Source organism: Telmatherina bonti (genome assembly GCF_933228915.1).
Source record: "Telmatherina bonti genome assembly, chromosome: 12".
Lineage (NCBI taxonomy): Eukaryota > Metazoa > Chordata > Actinopteri > Atheriniformes > Telmatherinidae > Telmatherina > Telmatherina bonti.
Window position 1 is genome coordinate 22,495,253 of NC_136610.1, and position 19,123 is coordinate 22,514,375.

Below are 19,123 nucleotides of genomic sequence, written 5' to 3' on the forward strand. Positions count from 1 at the left end.
GCTGGATTAGACTATAGGGTCGTCATTGACAGATTGGAGATTAAGCCCTCCTGACCTTCTCCCTTATCAAGGTTTAGTGAAAAAATACATGCAATGTTTTTTTATTTTTTTTATTTTTACTTTTTATTGTCTTTAATCTGTAAAGAAGTACCTTCTCACCAAAAGCAGGCAGCAGTGAGGCTTAGGTGCTGCTGGCCCTTTAAGAGCAGCTAGCGAAGCGCTCAGTCCTGTTGGTGCTGCTGCTGCTGATGGCAGCGCTGCAAGTTGATTGGCTGTGGTTGTCAGGGCTGAGGTGCTAGAGGGATGCTGCTACGTATCCCTCTCCTCCCCTCCCTTGCTGCCTATCTCTCTCTCTCTCTCTCTCTCTCTCCCATCTCGCTCTTGCTTGCTCACATCCCTCTGAATAATCCACATCTAGGGCAAGCTGACTGAGAGCCTATCCAGTGCTCAGCTCCTCTCTGCAGGCTGAGAAAAGAGAAGAGAGAGCGAAAGACAACAATTTTTCAACGCAGGAGGGAAAACGAGATTTTGACTGAACGGGAAGATACAAAGAATCTAAAGAGGAAGATTTTCATCTGCGGATATCATTTATTTATACATATTGTTTATATATCTATATATATATATTTGTACACACGCATATAGATATTTATATATATATATACATTTATCCTTGTACATATCTGTATTTGTGCTTGTCTGTTTATATTAATATTTTTATATGTATTTGTGTGTGTAAATATATATGATATATAAACAAAGAAATATCTATCTATGAATTTATATGCATATCACTGTGAACCAAGAGAAGCAAGAAGACATTTTTCGCATCAGGGCTGGTCTCTGATTGTGTGGTGGCATACAATATTTTGAAAATTTCCTTTGATCTTCTACGTCAAGAGGACAAAGACTACGTGCCCATTTTGTATTTTTGTTTTCCTGTTGCTGCTTCCCATCCCTCTCAGTCTCTTTTTATTTTTTTTTCTTGCATCCGAGAGGAATAAAGTAGAAAGTGGCAGGATTTGACGAAAAGGGGGAAATCTGTAGAAATTGCTGTGATTAGTGTTATTTTCATCAGCTTTCGCACTCAGTGAGCCGATCACAGCGTGCTGCGTGAGATCTGAAGAGGTAGCAGAGACCGAGTGCCACGCCGCTCATCCCAGCGTCAGCCTAGCCAGCACAGCCAGCATGCACAAACACCACCACTGCTGCAAGTGCCCAGAATGTTATGAGGTGACCCGTATGGCTGCCCTGCGTAGGATGGATGCCCCAGCGTATGGAGGAGACTGGCAGGCTGAACCCTATGGATACCCACCAGGGTATGGGGGAGGCCAGACCTTACCCCCTCCAGCCTCAGGAGGGGGTGGAAGCATGGGAGGAGGAGGAGGAGGAGGAGGAGGAGGGGGCACTTTGGGGAGAAGTAAGGGCAAAATAATGTCTGGTGGAGGCCCTGGAGGCCCAAATCCGAAGGGTCAATCCAAGAGTGGTCCCAAAGTAAATGGCAACAACTCCAGTGGACAAGGAGGATGGTGGCCCGAGTGCACCTGTACCAACCGGGAGTGGTATGACCAGGTAACTCTTCTTTCTCCTCTCTGTGTTACGTAGCTCAGGCTTGTATGGCCTAACAAGAAAGACTGAGATCAGACGAGTTGCTATTAAAGTAAAAACATTGATAATGGATCAGCTGTGCTTGTCTGTTTAAGACAGAGGGTTGATATTTAGTATTTATTCCAAGCCCTTCATTTCCCATTCATGTGTGGCTCCTCTACTGGAACAGGACTAATCTGGTTTCACTGCACACACATGAAGATGATCTTCATGTTTGGGATTGATGCAGATGACTAATGCCTATAGATTTAACACACCTTTTGTATGTCGTCAAAGGCTTACGCTGATGCAATTACCTTCGGCTAAAAATGCAGCTTTTTTTTTTTAACTATAGCAGCACTTGGATACTGTTTGCAATTATTAAATCTTTTTTTTTCCCATCACACCTTCAACTCTGAGATGATTATGGCTGACTCTGGGAATTAGCTGTAAGAAATATATATATATTTTTTAGTGATCCTATGAAAGAAGGTTTGTGTCTCATTAGCTTAGAGTAGAGGAGAAGATGATGAAACTGATCTTTGATGCCACTTCCATTCTTGATCAGCCGGCCGTTTGGTTAAAGGAATCAGGCTGTGATGAATGTTGTGTAATACAAATGGAGAACCTGTTCTAAATGCTGCCTGTCTTACAAGAAAACTGCCTCTTTCCATTTTGTTTCTATTATCCCCATTTATTCACATGTGTTTAGAAATTACAGTTGAGAAAAGGTCAGGACAGCTTCAGAAGCACAGATTTTAATTAAGCAAGGTGCACGTATGTGAGCATGAGAGCGCTCTCGGATGGGGGAAGGGTAGCTTGGAGAGCATGAGATTCAAGGAATGGTTCTTGCTGTGCATGAGTATGTGTCTCTGCAGTCTCTTATTTGGAGCATGTGAAGCCGTTGCATTGTTTTTATCACCTCCATTTGTGTCTGATCATGTTTTTGAAATGGAAAAAATAGGAAGAAGGAGGGTGAGAAGAAAATGGAGGCTAAAATTTCATGAGCAGAGTGAGAGAGAATCTCCTAAGCTGAGCCTTCATGGGAGCCGCAACCGAGTTGATATTAGCAGATTACAACAGCCAAGGAGGGGTTTTAGCTTTGGGGAGGAAGAAGAAATGAAGATTCTGTTGTGGTTCGTGTTATATTATAAATGCATCCTGAACAATCGGGCATATTTCATGTTTCACACGTTTGAAAGCTTGCAGCAGATGTGATTATGTAAGCAATTATTGCTTACATAGAGATTTAAGTCTCCATCAGTTCTATCTGGAAATTTTTGTCTGCTGCTCATTTGCAGGATGATTATTCATTATTCGGCTTGCATTGGAAAAATATTTGTACCCGTAAAATGTGACTTTTCACTACATTTTGATTCATATAAGGACATTTTGTTTGATGAAATGGTACCGCCAATTAAAAAAAACCATCTCTGTGCAATACTGACTACCTATCAGAGGCTCTTTGCTCCTGTGGACTCAAAAGAAGTCTGGCGAGAAAGCAGCCTGGCATTCATGCCCTAACGTACAGGATTATCAACATTTTTACAGTGGAATTAAAAGCTGGGATTGCAGATAAGAAGTCGAGGGGGAATTGGTAAAAAATGAAAAGGTTGAACAGGCAGGATAGAAATAAGCCAATAAAGGCAGGCAGCGGGCCTGAAGAGGGGGAGGGGGTTATGTAAGAGGAGGCAGTTGGTGGCGCTGTCAGAGAGAGAAGGAAGAGAGGCACTGACACTGTGGACAAGCATCTGTCCCTCCGTCTCTTACAACAGCCATGTGCATGCCCCCCCCCTCCCTCTTCCTCCTTTCCATGAACCGGCTCTAACACACCATGGTTGAAACCGCTTATCTACAATCGCCCCCACCCTTCCAACCCTCCTCGGTCACCGTTGCTCATCGTTGTTGGGAAATGGGAATGCTTCCCTTCCCCCACTACCTTTACACAGCTGAAGAGCAGGGCAGTAATCAAACATGCCCAATCACACATGAATATTATGGTTTAGCTTTCATAACAGTCATGTTTTTAGACACTAGCATGATGAAATGCAGTAACCTTGCGCAGTCATTCAGTGATCTGAGCTGGTTTTTTATAGCTGCATCATTGACATTTTAAATGGCTCCTGTAGTCATGAACATTTCATGTACATGTGAGGAAATCATTAGACACCCTGAGACATAATGATGCCATATTAATTTCTTTTCCCTGTAATCTATTTACAAAACGATTGTACCGCTTTTTTAAGAGCTTGCTAGGTTAATTGTGGCTGATTTCGACTGGGATTACATTACACTGGGAGAACAATCTTTTAAAACAACAGCTTTTGAATTTAAATCTATGAAAAGTGGAGACCTCAGTCTGCTGGGATCATCAGTCAGAAAGATCCCTCTTCCCCCCAGCGGGCTTCAATCTGTCTTTGTGTGTTCTCCAACTCTGTCGCTATGATTAGCTTTAAATATTAATTGGATTTTATTTTATTTATTACCGTTAAGATCGAGTCCAAAATGCTCTGCCAGAACCATTGTTTCTTACGGGTCTCTGTAGTAGTAGTGGAGTTTTAAACGAATGCACAGACTCAGTGGGCGTTCCTTGTCAAACATTCTCATAGGTAATTACTTTTTAAAAGCCCTAAGGCCTTGATCAGAAATGTGTGTGTGTATGTGTGTGTGTGCGTGTATGTGTATTGGTGTGTGTTTTACAGTCACATTGATTTATTGGTGTCATTGGTTTGTACATCTGTCTGATGAGATTTCGTTGGGTCAGATTTGATTTGCCATTCCTGTAACAGCATTCCAGAGAGTATTAACAGATGGGATTTACAAGTGCTCCATTTCCAAATGTCTTGAGCTGAGTCCCATGCTGTGATCTTGAAAGGCTCATTCTAAAACCAGCGATGTTCTTATCAGATCAAGAGAGATTTATCTGAGCACTTGTCTTAGATGTATGCTGTCTGAATTCTAACACACCGAGAATATCCACACTTTTCCTTCAGAGTAAATGCAGACACCTAGAGATGCAGCTTCTACCTATACATATTGTCAAGTGTGACACATCATTACTGTATGCTCATTTTTTAAGTGTTAAGAAACATAAGGGAGTTTGTAGAAAACTCACAAATGAATGTGGTGCACAGCGGTTGTGATAGTGACTGCTTTATCTGTTCAATTATTTATATCCACATTTTAGATCTACAAATAATATGAACTTTGAAGCTTATTTGATATAAATTTGTGAGATGAGGGTAGATGTGGCTTCAGAATAATTTAATTTATGTTAAGGTGTAAACAATCATTAGGCATCACAAACCAACAAGAGTTTTTTCAGTGTGTAAAAAGAAGAGCACTGAAAGAATGTTTTTCGGATAGACATGGTTCAAATGAAATGACTAAGCAAAAAGAGAAAAAAAACTGAGAAAGAGAGGGAAATATACAACATTACCTGTGCCCAGATTTGTTTAAACAAAGTTAAAATAAAAAGGGGCCTACATATATTGGGCTACAGGTAGTCCCCGTGCTGTTTGGTGACATGGTGTGTACCAGACTCAACATGGACCAGATGAAGTAAAGGAAAGAGTTGTCTCAGGAGATTAGAAAGAAAACTGTAGACAAGCATGTTAAAGGTAAAGGCTATAACGCCATCTTCAAGCAGCTTGATGTTCCTGTGACTACAGTTGCACATATTATTCAGAAATCTAAGGTCTATGAGACTGTAGCCAACCTCTCTGAATGTGGCCGCAGGTGGAAGATTGGCGACAAATCAAAGTGACGGATAAGACAAATGGTGACAAAAGAACCCAGAAAGACTTCTAAAGAGATTAAAGGTAAACTTCAAGCTCAAGGAACATCAGTGTCAGATCGCACCATCCATCGTTGTTTGAGCCAAAGTGGACCTAATGGGAGACGACCAAGGAGAACACCATTCTAGAAAACAAATCATAAAGAAGCCAGAGTGGAATTTGTCAAACTACATGTTGACAAGCCACAAAGCTTCTGGGAGGACGTCCTGTGGACAGATGAGACAAAATTGGAACTTTTTACCACATCAGCTCCATGTTCACAGACGGAAAAAATAAACGTATCAAGAAAAGAACACTGTCCCTAATGTGAAACATGGAGGAGGCTCTGTTGTGTTCCTGAGGCAGCTTTGCTACATCTGGCACAGGGTGTCTTGAATCTGTGCAAGGTGAAATGAAATCTCAAGACTATTAGGGGATTCTAGTGCCGGCCAGTGACAGACAGCTTGGTCTCAATCGCAGGTCATGGGTCTTGCAACAGGACAATGACCCAACACACAGCAAAAAACACCAAGAATGGCTACGAGGAAAACGTTGGACTATTCTAAAGTGGCCTTGACCTAAATCCTATTGAGCATTTTTATTTGATTTTTCAACTTTTAAACATTACTCTTTTGCATCTGCATCATATTGACACATTGTCTGATATCACTCTTGCCCCAAACAAGATTGTTAAAGTTCCCATAAAATTACCAGTCGAGTGCTGTTTGCATCAACATATGCTGTGTTTCCTGTGTATTGTTTGCATTTGTTTTACAGACTGGTGATATAATAAACTAAAAAAAAAAAAGCTTTTATAAATTAAAAAAAAACAAAAAAAAAAACACCATCTTTCAAAAACCAGGTGTAAAAGATCTACGCTTTCTCAGGCCTTTTATACAGTCAACACTTTTAGACAGAGTTTCCATAATGTGAGCAATTAGTTGTAACTTGTTGGCAAAATGTAGTTATTGAGCTAATGCATATTGTGTGCCAAGAGGAAAACTGATCTGTTAATGTATGGACTTGACCAGTAAATTTAGTTTTCAACATATTTGTGCTTCGACAAAATTTAAGAATAGTATACACAATGAACAATGAGTTGCAGCCGTAGAGCCAATCTATTCTCCTGAAATAATTCAGAATGAATCGCATGAAGTTTTGTGATGATTTCTCATAAGTAGGACTATCTTTTAATATGTTCAAGTATAAAAGATGTACAAAAAATATTATCATCACTTACTGTTTCCCTGAAAATAGTTTCAAATATGTATTACTCATTCAGCATTCCTGAAAAATAATTTTTTACACCATTGGTTACAAAGAACAACGTGTGCTTCCCAAGAATGCTTTACTGCGTGAATATTTTAAGCCTAAGTTGTTCATTCTGCACCATTTTGATATAAAGATTTTTTTCTTTGTTTGTTTTTAGGAAAAAAACTAACTCCTTGACCTGCTCAATATCAGCAACCACATAAAAGCAAAGATGACTCAGTCAAGGAAATAAATATGTTTTGGTCAAAGAAGAAAAAGAATTTTAAAAAGCATTTGAAAGAACCAGCAACAAACTGTCATTTAGATGCTAAAAAATAATTTAGACTATTTTCAAAACTAATTCCCAATACATGATTTGATGTCAAACCTTTCATCAAACCTCCCATGTTGTAACGTCTGAAAACACACAGTATGTGTACAAAACGCAGTTTTTGTGCGTGAATAGAGTATAGTGAATTATGGGTAATGCACAGTGAAACAAGGAACAAGGGGCACTGTAATATTTATATGCACTTTGACAAAGTTAGCTTTTTATTCTCTGGAAGAGTGAGTAGGGATAGGGCTGATTTAAAAAAAAAAAAAAAAAAAAGAGCCCAGTCTTAGATGTTGACATCATCACTCTGAGGAGACAAGTCAGCCACCATTATGTGAGCTGAAGAGCTTGATCTGTAGCAGGGAGCCACTTTAGCTGTGACCCACACCCTGAACTGTGTGAATCTCACCTCCTACATTTACCTCTGCTCCTCTCTTCTCTGCTCTTATTTGCCTTTATGTGGTTTTCACAGAATGAGTCTGCTTGCATTGTTTCTGCATAGAGGTCCTGTGTAAAATGCTGGTTGCAGAAGATAGGCTGCTGGATGCTGCAGGATGCTGCTCTCATCAAGCAGTTTATTCATGGCTGCAACTTGGCTTCAGAAATGGCATGTACAGTTATTAGAGGCTTTTGTACAGTGTTACAGGTGCAGTAGCCTGAAGCTGCAGACAGTGTGTGTGTGGAGGTGTGTGGGTGTCCTGCTGGAAGCCGAGGTTGCCATGCCCCTGTGGTCCATATGGTCGTTGTCAGAGGCCCTGCCAGGGCTCAGCCCTGTATCAGCTCGCCTGTTCCCCTCGCTGGCTCTCACTGCCAGCCAGGGGAAGAGAGAAGAGCAGAAAGCAAGAGGGAGGGGAATGCTGTTTGTTTGTTTGCTTGTCTGCTTTGTTTTTATTTAAGAGGTTTTTGCTGATCACAGTAGAGACTGGCCTAGAAATGTGGCAGCGCTGTGCAGGACAGACCAGACTCCTGAATCAGCGATGGAAGCTTCAGATATTTTTTTTTTTTGTTTGGGAGAAATGAGAGGGACATGGGCAATTCAGCGGGATGATGTGACAATGTTAAATGCAATAACACAGTTACTGCTAATTAAATAAGCACATACACTGTGATCTATTTACAGATATTAAAGCCTCTTTTCTGCTTTGCTTGACTGCATTTAGCAAGGATGTGCTAGCATCCTCAGCAAAAGAGCACCAGTTCCATCACCCACATGCTGCCATGAAATATGTGTATATCCAATCAATATCAGTAAAGAGCTGGTCCCTCAGCCTTCTCACTCCTCTTCATTTTTGTGGGGGTGTGTGGGTGCTTACAGCAGTGCTTGTGCTGTTATCGCCTTTTATCCAACCGTCATATCAGCTGTTATTTTGGTAACATTTTAGAATAAGGTGCACAAAATTCAAAGTAGCAAATACTAACTCCTGCAATGAAACTAGGAATTCATTTTACATCTAACGTTTTGTTTAAGAGTCAGATTTACCTTTTATTTTAAAGTGTAAAATACAGTCATGTGGTACCTGTATTTCCATTTTCATATAAAGGCAGTTTTAATCACCAGTTATTTCTAACTGCTTCCTTTTTACTTTATTTAAATGCTTTTGAGATGCTGTCAATCACACCGATCACTTCCTGCTATCATTTTACTTCAACAGCCCACCGTGCCTCAAAAGGCTCTAAATGTCTCCAGTTTTGTAAAGACTTTTAATTTGATACATCTGCATTTGAGTTTTAGGTAAATTTGGAGTAATTTAATCTTTCTTGGTAAAGTGATGGACACAAAGTGATTTGAATCAGTTGTTAAATGAAAAAAACTTTGCTGAAAAGAAAATCAGAGGAGCAGAGTATGATATTTTATTATGAATCCAATCCAGAGTTTCTAATCTAATCAAATCCAGAATTAACTCTGTTTTTACTTGTTTGTACTTGAAGTTTTTGCCTCCTCCCTCTCCTGGAATAGTTTAAATCATTGAAACCTCATCTCTGCTTTTCAAATTGCAAATTACATTCAGATTGTTTTTAGTTTATTGGAAGTATAATTGCATAACTTGGTTAACTGTAATATTAAATGTATTCAAATGAGATATTGGAGAGTGACTAAATGTGTGTGCATGAAGCCTGTGTCATTTGATTGCTAAATGCCACACAGACATTTCTGTTTGCATCTTGAATTTCAGGATTAGTCTTTTACATTTCATTTAACCCAAAGCATAACTTTGGGTTAATTTTGAATTGTTTAGGGTGTTTAGACCAGGGCTATTCAACTCGGTCTCACAAGGGCCACATCCCTGCAGGTTTTCAACCTATTCCTGCAACTACGCAACTGTTTTAAATAAATGAGTTTTTGTGGTGCTGGCATGCATGTGCAACTCTCCCTGGTCCTGGCAGTTGCTTTTTAAATAGGCCTTACCTCAGATGTGTAGAAACAGTCATGTACACAACTGTCCCCCAAAACTGGACTTGTAATGTAACACAATGGAACCTTTGATGGAGGATTACAGCAAAAAATTGTACTTTCATGTTGGGAAGCCTGGAAGTTGCTGTTTATTGTGAGCAGATGTTTTCAAACTCTTCTTGCTGGAAAGCATGAAACCTGCAGATAGTTAATTAGCTTTGAGTTTGCTTTGAACATGTTTTTCTGATTTCTGTGTTGGGACTTTGGAAATGCATGTTTACATGTTTTACTATTTTTCTGCCACCAGTGGACAAGTATCAAAACTATTTTTGGGACAATCTGAGCAGTGGGCTGCTCTTCATTGGGTTGTTGTTGTTTGTTGACAACTAACAGTTGTTTACAAAAGCATTCAACCAATGTTCAGCATCGAATCCAAAGACATCCAGTCAGACGTGGTCACTTGAAATGCACATGGGGGCACATTTTTAGATGGCTTTGTTGTGAACCTGTGCCAAACAAATAAACCTGGATTAAATTGTACTGAATTTTATTTGCAGGTGTGAACACACATACATGCTGTCACTTGTGATCCTATCACCCAGGGTGCACAATAACTGGTCTAAAGAGCCTCACTGAGTCCTTCCCAACATTGATATTTTAGCCCTCTCAAACACTGTTTTCCACTGCATTGCATGCATATAGCTGGAGAGGAATTTCCAGCAAATTTCTCAAGCATAGTGCAGCATTAATGGTGGCAGAGAGCTGTAAATGCTGCTTTACAGGAATTTATCTAAGCCAGAATTTACTTTTTTTTCCAGTTACAATACACCCCCCCTTACACACACACACACTCTACCATCACCACCACCCCAAAACTGTAAGCATACGTGCTTGTGTGTGCACGCGTTTGCGAGTTTATGTTTATGCGTTTGTGTGTGGAGGACATTTGGAGAAGCAGTGCATTTCTTACCATGTGTAGCTGCTATGAGTGCCATCTCTGTCTAATGCATTATCCAAGCAGCCCTTCAGCCATTTGGTCTGGTCTCTCATTGTGTGTGTGTGTGTGTGTGTGTGTGTGTGTGTGTGTGTGTGTGTGTGTGTGTGTGTGTGTGTGTGTGTGTATGTGTATGTGTGCGTGCTCTCACTGTTTTTCAGTGTTCCCTTATCTCTTTCACCCCTTCCCATCTTGTTCTGCCCATCTCCTCCTCCGCTTTCTTTTTTTTTTTTCTCTTCAAACATTGTATGAATCAAAGGTTTCATTTTGGGGATGTAGAGCAGCGATCTAACAGGATGCAAAACCAATGAAGAAAAAAAGAAGCTCATTGGATCATTAGAAATCAGCAAACCTTATCAAACATATTTTAGTCTTGACATAACAGACATCACCTCATTTCTTAAGCAGTTATATGTATCCGCTCCTGTGCCATTAAAGGATTTTTTTTTTTTTTTTTTTTTTTTTTTTACATCGGTGTCTCTGCATTAAGAGATTGCCTAAACTGTGAAGAGTTTACCTTTGACTTTAAAAGATTAGTTTTTAATGTTAATTGTAATAGTTTTTATTGATCAAAAACATGATCACAACTTGGGAAAATGCATTTATTGTAAATATTCTTAAAATCTTTTAAATTTTTAGTAAGTTGAAAAAAATCTTTTAGTGGATGTTTTGCATGTACTAAATTTATTTGTAGACGAAAGGTGACAGTAAAAACATTGGTGTTGATGTGATTTGACACATTTTTAAGAAGGTTAATGAAATTCTTAGTGATTGGTTTTAAGACATACTAAAAAAAACAAGTTTAGTTATAGGTTATACAATAGTAATTCTTTTAAGCTTTTCTTAGTTAAAGCGTTTTTAATTAACATTAAATTAACGTCTACTTTTAGCTTTTATCAGTTTTTTTTTTAAAGTTTTTTTTTCCTATTTTCAGACATTAATGTAGAAACTATAGACATACACTATGTTGATTCAGCATGTATTTGTCTCATTTGCACTTCCTGTCTTCCCCCACTAAGCTGACCACTAATTTAATATTGGCATGTGCCTGTTTTCTGTAGACAGAGCCACAGACTGTGAACATGTCCCTCCAACTATTATCAGCCATTTGTATTAGTAATAATTGACCTCAGCCGCCCTTAGGTTTTGGAAAAAACAGGAACTCACATTTCAAATTTCTGAGACAAAATAAAGAAAAAGTAGAGCGAGCCCTCACCGTGTCGTGGATAAACGGAACAAAGAATACCAACTTAATATTGTACAATTTATTAGACTGTTGGTAGAACATCTCATCTCTGGAAATGTGTTTATGGACTTTATTACTCTTGTTTTCCTCCGTGTGTTTGTGCATTTTGTTAATATTTCTTCAGAATGTAGCCTATCCTTTCTCAGCACCTGTCAAAGCTGAATTAATCTTTATAGTTTTACTTTTACTTGTGTATATTGAAGCACTGTGAACTGTAAAATAATCATTTTGTGTCAGTATTTCATTGGGTGACTGCTTTCAAGGTTGGAATTTGGGTTTGTGGTTTTCTGAAATCTCACCAGGTTTAAATAGCACTAGCTAGCACAAATGAATGTGATTGGCTGAGTCAGTCGGTCAAATTAACACAGTGTCTCTTATTGGAAAAGCTCCTGGAATTTGTGCAGAAAGTCTGAGTCGAATTTAGTGATGGTGTACTTTCTTCTATGTGACCGTTAAAAAGACTGTCGACTGATAAGGTGCACCGTGATTGGTTGAGAAAACAGTAAAAGAAAAAGCATTACTTGTTCTAGTATTTCAATGTGTATTTCAGTGAATTGTTTTGAATTTCTTCTGATTTTAAAGGGAAAATAATTTAGTTTTCACATTGTTTTATAAGAGAAAAGCCTACATCTTGCATCGGGTGTCAGCAAATGAAACAGTCTGGTGTGATAAGATGCTGTGTTATGATGAAAGTTTCATGCTTGTTTGTACTTCTGTAAAGTCATATAATCATTCTTGTACAGATGATGCCTGCATCTTTTTATTGTGGTGTATTTGCTTGATGTATTGGCCTTTGTGATTGTCTAGGCTCCTGGACAGAGTTTTGGTTCATTGTTTCTGTTGAATAACAGTGCAAAGGTGAAATGCTTGGCTACCAAAGCCAAGCATTTTCATGCCAGAGGCAACACAAATATTAACATTACAAGATTTCCAAATCTGTTTGACCTGATTAGATAATAATTGGTGTTTATCGAGTGTTGCATTCTGTTTAAATCATAACCTTTTTCACATTTTTATTACTTTTTTTTGACACAGAGCCAAAATTTGATATTTGTAGCAGGTGCTGTTGTGACTTTATCGACAAACATTATTGTAGAGACCAAGCGGCAACCTCCGGCAGTTAAAAGTGAAGCCTATGCGGAAGTGCATAAAACTGCAGTTCCCCCTTCATCCGCTAGGGGCTGGCTCCACAACAGAGCAAATCCCCATAGACTCCCATGTTAAAAAGGCCAACTTCACGGCAGAAATAAACATGTTTACAGCCTGGTTCAAAAATCAGTTTTCGGTTTATAGGTCAGGTTTACCTTCATGACAACTGTGGGGGGGAGTGAATTTTTTTTTTTAACTCTCCCGTTTTAAAGTAATTTAATCTCGAATTTCTGCAAATTTAGGGGCGTGTTCTTTTGATTCACAGGTACCCAATCTCCAGCTTCAAGTAAGAAGAATGTCGAACAACCGCAGTTTTTAGCCAGTTAACAATGTGACTTAGCTTTAGCCTGCTTACCTCCGTTAGCTGGTTAGCTCCCGTTATCTCCGGGTTAGCTTTTAGCTACAGAAAGCTCGGTGTTCGCTCGATGTCAATCATCTACCATAACTCTCACCGCTGCCCTCTCAGCTCCACCTCTTTGCCCATATATGTATTTCCCGGGCGAGACGACGCGCATGACGCTGCCAACATGGCGACGGTAGGAACCGCCCACCGAGCTTCAATTCAGCTCTTCAGAAACCTATGGGTGACGTCACGGAGGCCGCGTCCATCTCTTTATATACAGTCTATGGAAGAGACACTACAAGAAAGCTGAAATGTCCTCTGCAAAAAATAGCCAAAGATTTCTCTAAGCTACCTTTTGGCTTTTGATATGACATTTGACATAAGGTCTGTTTTCTGTTCTCACAAATAGTTTAAAAGGTCTGCCTTTGCTATTTGTTATGCCTTAAATTCAAGTCTCACGAGTTCAGACATGCAAGGGAAAAACAAAGCAGATATTTGTGTTAAAATGGGGAATGCACAGCAGTAAGAAATAATTAGAAAATGCAGAATTGTGCTTTTTTCAGATGGTGGGGATGATCTTGCTCTCTTGTAAGCACAGGGGACAGCTGTGTTGGAAAGTCTAAACTTCATATAATAGTTTAGTAATCACTTGCTGAGACTTTCACAAGATTTTAATGCCTTGCTGAGTTAAACAGATGGAAGTGTCATGTCTCTGAAAACATAAAGCAAAACATGGCTGCTTTGTTTTCAGTATTGTGACAACAAGGGTGAAGAAGGTAGCACTGATGCACTGAGGAGGAAAAATGTGTGCACAAAGCCAACGAGGTTGGTGTGTGCTAGAATTACTGACATTCAGTAAGAATGTCAGTAATGTCAGAATAAGCTCTTTAATCATAACAAAGTATTTCAATTTATCTAAACAAACCCATAAAATCATCCTGGAATAGTCTGACTTTTTTAATTTTTAGATATTTGCTATCTGGATATCACTAACACAGAGTTATGTGAAGATCCAATGCTCTTGATTTAGCTTAGTATAGACCGGTCATAGGAGAAAATGGCTAGTATGGGACAGAGCATCAAAAAGTGTCTACTGCATGCACGTCTTATTACCACTTAAAACTCATAATTCTGCATCTAGCTTAATGATTTTCTATTTAAAAGAGCACATAGATAGATAGATAGATGGATAGATAGATACTTTTAGATGGGGCATCATCTGACAAAGCCTTTTGTTTGTTGCATGCTTTTATCTTAATTTGTTCTCTTGGAGGGATGAAAAGTCCAAAGATCACCTATTTTTTCCTGTTCTGGATCGTAGTATCCAGAATTTATCCTGGATCCACATCTAACTTTTATAACTTTTAAAACCTGTTGGAAGCTTCTCCTGTATTTTTGGTCAAGCATCCTAATCATTTATATGCATGTATATATAGAAAATGGCCCTATTTTGTAATGATAAAGAATCCTTCAGAAAATTCCAGGATCCAGTTGGTGATCCAGATCACTCCCAAAATTTTATGGAATCTACGTTAGATCAAGACCCATTCTCCAAAAATAAATAATAAATTTAATCATGAAAATCCGTCCAGTATTTTTTTGCGTCAAGTTGCTATGCCGGCAATAACAAAAGCTCCACCGCAGAGTTGATACAATAATCAGGAGTCACACAAAATTTAATTGCTTTTCCCAGTCAGTGCTGCACCTTCTCACCAGTTTCAATTAAATTTAACAGATCTAGCTGACAGACAACAGACAACAGCAGTGACTCTGCTTGGTTCTTGCCTTGATAAGGGATTTATGTTTTAGTTACTCAGTAAATCTCAACTGTGAACCTAAGTGAACATGTTGATAATTATTGAGCCCAACCATTTTGCATTTGATGTGAGCCTCTTTCCAAAGCATGCATTTTGTTATGGTGATTAAAATGAACATTGCACACAGTCGAGCATAAATTTAGAAGACATAAAGACATCATACAGATTGCCATATGTCATGAAAATGCTCAGTCCATATGTCCAGAAACTCAGGGGGAAAAAAAGCAGCAACACTGAGCGCTCTCTGAATGTAAACCAGCCAGTGTCTTTCTTTGTGTGTCATGTTGTTTTTGGGCTGTGATGATGAAAAGAGAGGATGTGATGCATGGGAGGAAGATTTGCAGAGAGGTAACGATGGGAGGGAGGGGGGGGGGTTAAAGAAATGAGAGGTGGCGCAGAGAAAGGGATGAGCCAGTAAAGAAGAGAAAGGGGAAAGGATGAGAATGGGGGAGGAAAGGAAAGCATAGACGGAGCTTGTGCTCCGTCGCTGCTCTGCGCGTTGCCATGGTGCAGGCTCTGTCAGAGCTGCACAGTAGCTTTGCTGCTCAGCTAGCTAATTATCACACACTGCAGTGCTAATACGCAGGCTCCTGGTTCTCCAAGAGCTTTCTTTTAATCCCTTCATTGACACAACTGTACATGTCAAAGAGCAAATAGTATTTTGCATACAACTGCATATTAGATATTTTAGAAGCACTAAGTAAACGCACAGAAATAAAAATGTGCCACTGGTATGGTGTTGAACAGCATTATTAAACATCTTGGTGATCAGTAATAGTAGTAGTGTAATATCCAGAACTCTTCTCGTCCGCAGCTTCATTGTCCGCTGAGTGCTGCTGCTTTCCGAGAGGCAGCACATCCTGATCAGCCTGCTTATAAAACCCAACATGGGCCATTGTGGATTAATGCTCACCATTAAAATTTCCAATTATGTAATCTACAAAATCCAAGGCCTGCATATGTTCACTAGGACATCTCTGTATGTGGGAGTCAGAGAGGGGAGGAGAGGGGCAGTCTGAATGACCAGAGTGACGCAACACCAGTTCATGCTCCCAGAATTCAAGAAAATTGTTGTTGCTGTTTTTTAATTCTTCAAAGAATCATTCACAGGCTGATTTTTTTAAAAATGCTAGTAACATTTGGTATATTAGGTTGTAATGTAATTTGCTGCTTGGTATCTTTCTTTGAAAACCTTCTAAAGAGGCTAAATGTTCAGTGTCTGGTGATTTGTGTGCCAAAACTATTGTTGTGCCATGAATTATTGCATCTAATTGTTTGTCCTAAGAAACTACTTGACCAAGTACAAACAAATTCACAGTGAAACTGAATTACTATTTGCTTGCTAAGCTTCGATGTATTACGTTACAGTTTCGACTGGACCATAGTTTGTTGTTTTGCCTTGTTTTTGTGTATGTTATAAAACAGCTGTTTGGACCCGTTCACTGGTGCAGTTTATTATAATAAATTTTTATTATTTGTCTCATAAATGTGTAGAAAATTCACAAACATGTGTGATATAGTTTTGTAAGCAACCAGTGGAGACTGGTTTTGATACCAGGGGGAGCCATGTTTGAACAAGGATATGTCCCTAATTTATGCTTAATCTTGCATAAAATACTTGTAGATGGACACATTTTGAATAAGTTAGTCCATCTTTGAACATTCATCTCATTCAGCTTTTAGAATGAAGTAAAGTCTTACATAGCCCAGATCTGTCTTCACAGCTTTGTACCTGCAACATAAGACAGGATGCAGCTACTTCTCCCATGTTCAATAGAGTATGGTGGGGAAAAAAGTGGGAAAATGTGCAAATGTTGTAAACTTGTTCTGAGTAGACAGGAATCCGACTGTAGAATATTTGCAAACTTCACAGTGGTTGCTTTCCACAGAGATGGCAGAAAGGGAGGAGCATGTTGCTTAAAATTAGCAGCAAGGTGTTGAAACATTAAGAGACAAAATACATCCAGCCAAATAGATGAGTTTCTTGAAATGTCATATTCCCTTCTGCTTCTTCTCGATGTAATCTGGAGCACTCTTTAATCATTATAACACAAAAACTGAACACTGTTTATCTTACTGTGTTCGTATGTGTTCTAATGTCTGCGATCCGTTACATTTTGTCTTTATATTCTGTCCAACACAACAGGTTTGTTGTGTTTTGACAGCCAGCTGGTATACGCTGCTTTATCACAGGAACTCCTGTTGGAAGTCTTAGCACATTAAAGCTTTGTGTGTTTTCAGATCAGTGTGTCATCGCTGCACTTCAGTAAGATGGCTGCTCTGATCTTGGCTAAGCTGCATTCTTTAGGTGGACAGTTTGTCTTTCCGAAGCACAACCTGAGGTGGGCAAAGAAAGACAACAAATCTGGACCTCTCCACAGGAGGCAAATTGATTTGGCAATCATCAAAGTGCTACAAACATTTAAAACATGCCCCGTTTTCCCTCTGCTGTTTGGCGCTAAATACATCAGCATATGGGTAAATGTGCTCATGTATTCATAACTATCAGAGGGAAACTAGAGGCACGGCTCTTGTTTTTGTTGCATCGCCTGTTGTCCTACTTACTGTAATTTTTCACCAGTTTCAACACCTACATTTTTTGTGAGCCAAAACTCAGGCAAGGGTAGTGAATGGAGATATGCGAGTGTGTGGGTGTTCCTGAGTGGAGCTTATCGAGGAGCTTGAAACCTCACCATAGCAGTATCCCTGCTTCTGTAACAATGGCTTTTAGCCTCCAGTGACTTGTGGACCAAGGTTTTCATTGGCCTTTAGATCAAATTTAGTCGTGTTATGGCTTCTATGTTGTCTACATTGTGGTCCTCAAATAGCACTTAATTTTCTCTCTGTACTGATGTTTTATTAATGTCTTGTGATTTGTATTGAAGCAAGTTCTGGCTAAATTGTTACTCATTATAGTTCAAAATCAGGAAATGTGAGACTATGAGGAAAGTCTTGTAAAATTAGATTATATAAGAGAAAAATAAAATTTAGCGGCTTTAAGAATAATTGTGGCCTTAAGAGTGGGGGGTTTCAACATTACAGAGGCTGTTGAGGCACGATTGAACAAAATGTTTCTGATTCATAATGCAAAAGAAATAGAATATAAATAAATAAATAAATAAGCAAAAGAAAGAAATAAAAAGTCTAAAATTAGAAATATGTGATTGCAGATTGTGTTCTGTGATGCCTGGAAAGAAATGAAGGAGAAGAAGGTGAAAAGGTTACACAAAACACAGTAATCTCCTCAGTAGGAAGAGCATTTGGTGTGTTTGGTAATACATTTTTCAGTTTTATGTGGTTTTGGCTTCTGTGGGACAACTAGCCAGCTTACGATCATTTTAAGTAAATAGTCAGCAAATTTTTATGTTTGTCATGGTAAATATATGTTTATATTAACTGAAGCCTTATCTCATTTACTGTATATAAAAGAATAATGTAGTCACCAGGTCTGCATTTTGAATCCAAATGGAAGCACTTTAAAATCTATTACCAACAGTGCTACCATGTGACTATAAAGACATCTCAGGATTAAAGAGGCTTCCATTCGAAGTGCATCAACTTCTCCAAATGTATATTAAGATCTTTTAATTGTCCACAAATCATTGTGGTGTCACCACACAGTCTGACTCTCTCTGATCAGCGTTGGTCCCTTTTAAAGTAGTTCTGCAATTAAATAAGTATTAGGTCTCGGCTTTCCCTTCTTATCCAAATGTAAACACTTCCAGGTAAAGATGGTAATGGCTTATACTTACCTTATGGCTACATAAAAGCAGTTCACATAGTCTGAAGAATCCTGATTCTTTGACATGATATTAAACAAACTGCACTTCTGAAAGAAAATAGGTTTTACAAGAACAAGAAGTAAACAGCCTAGAATGTATTCAGTCAGTGTCTGCAACAAAAGCTCCATGCTTTGAGCTAAATTTTCTCTTTAAAGAAGTCCTACTTATTTTCTTAGAGAGGTTTCCCCCCAACGACAGCTAATTTGACATCTATTTTGCATCTTACATGTTTTTTGAGCTTTCTTTAGTCTGAAATTGACTCTTGCATTGTCCCTTCATCTCATTCTTTGCCCCATTTTCTCCAATTATGTCCTCTTGATGCATTACCACAATGGGCTTTCAAAATAACCAGTGTGTTGATATCAGGTTGCTAGCCTGTGATGTTGTAAAGCAAAGTATTGTTGTGTGGCAGGAAAAGAAAGTTCTGAAGTGCAATTTCTCATGCTGTGGAC

The 19,123-nt window shown here is 38.9% G+C and overlaps 1 protein-coding gene across 8 annotated transcripts in view; it reads left to right on the forward strand.

The window, feature by feature from the left end:
- dlg3 (discs, large homolog 3) overlaps positions 1-19,123 on the forward strand; it is a gene marked incomplete at its 5' end in the record, with an annotated part of 94,518 nt that overhangs the window by 28,568 nt on the left and 46,827 nt on the right. For 5 of the 8 annotated variants that reach the window (XM_079249960.1, XM_079249959.1, XM_079249963.1 and 2 more), the window contains one exon: positions 1,189-1,572. The exons of the other annotated variants lie outside the window; for them this stretch is intronic. In XM_079249960.1, the coding sequence (XP_079106086.1) occupies positions 1,189-1,572 (384 nt within the window). Of the gene's footprint in view, positions 1-1,188; positions 1,573-19,123 lie in introns of those variants that run through there. 8 annotated transcript variants of the gene reach the window in all.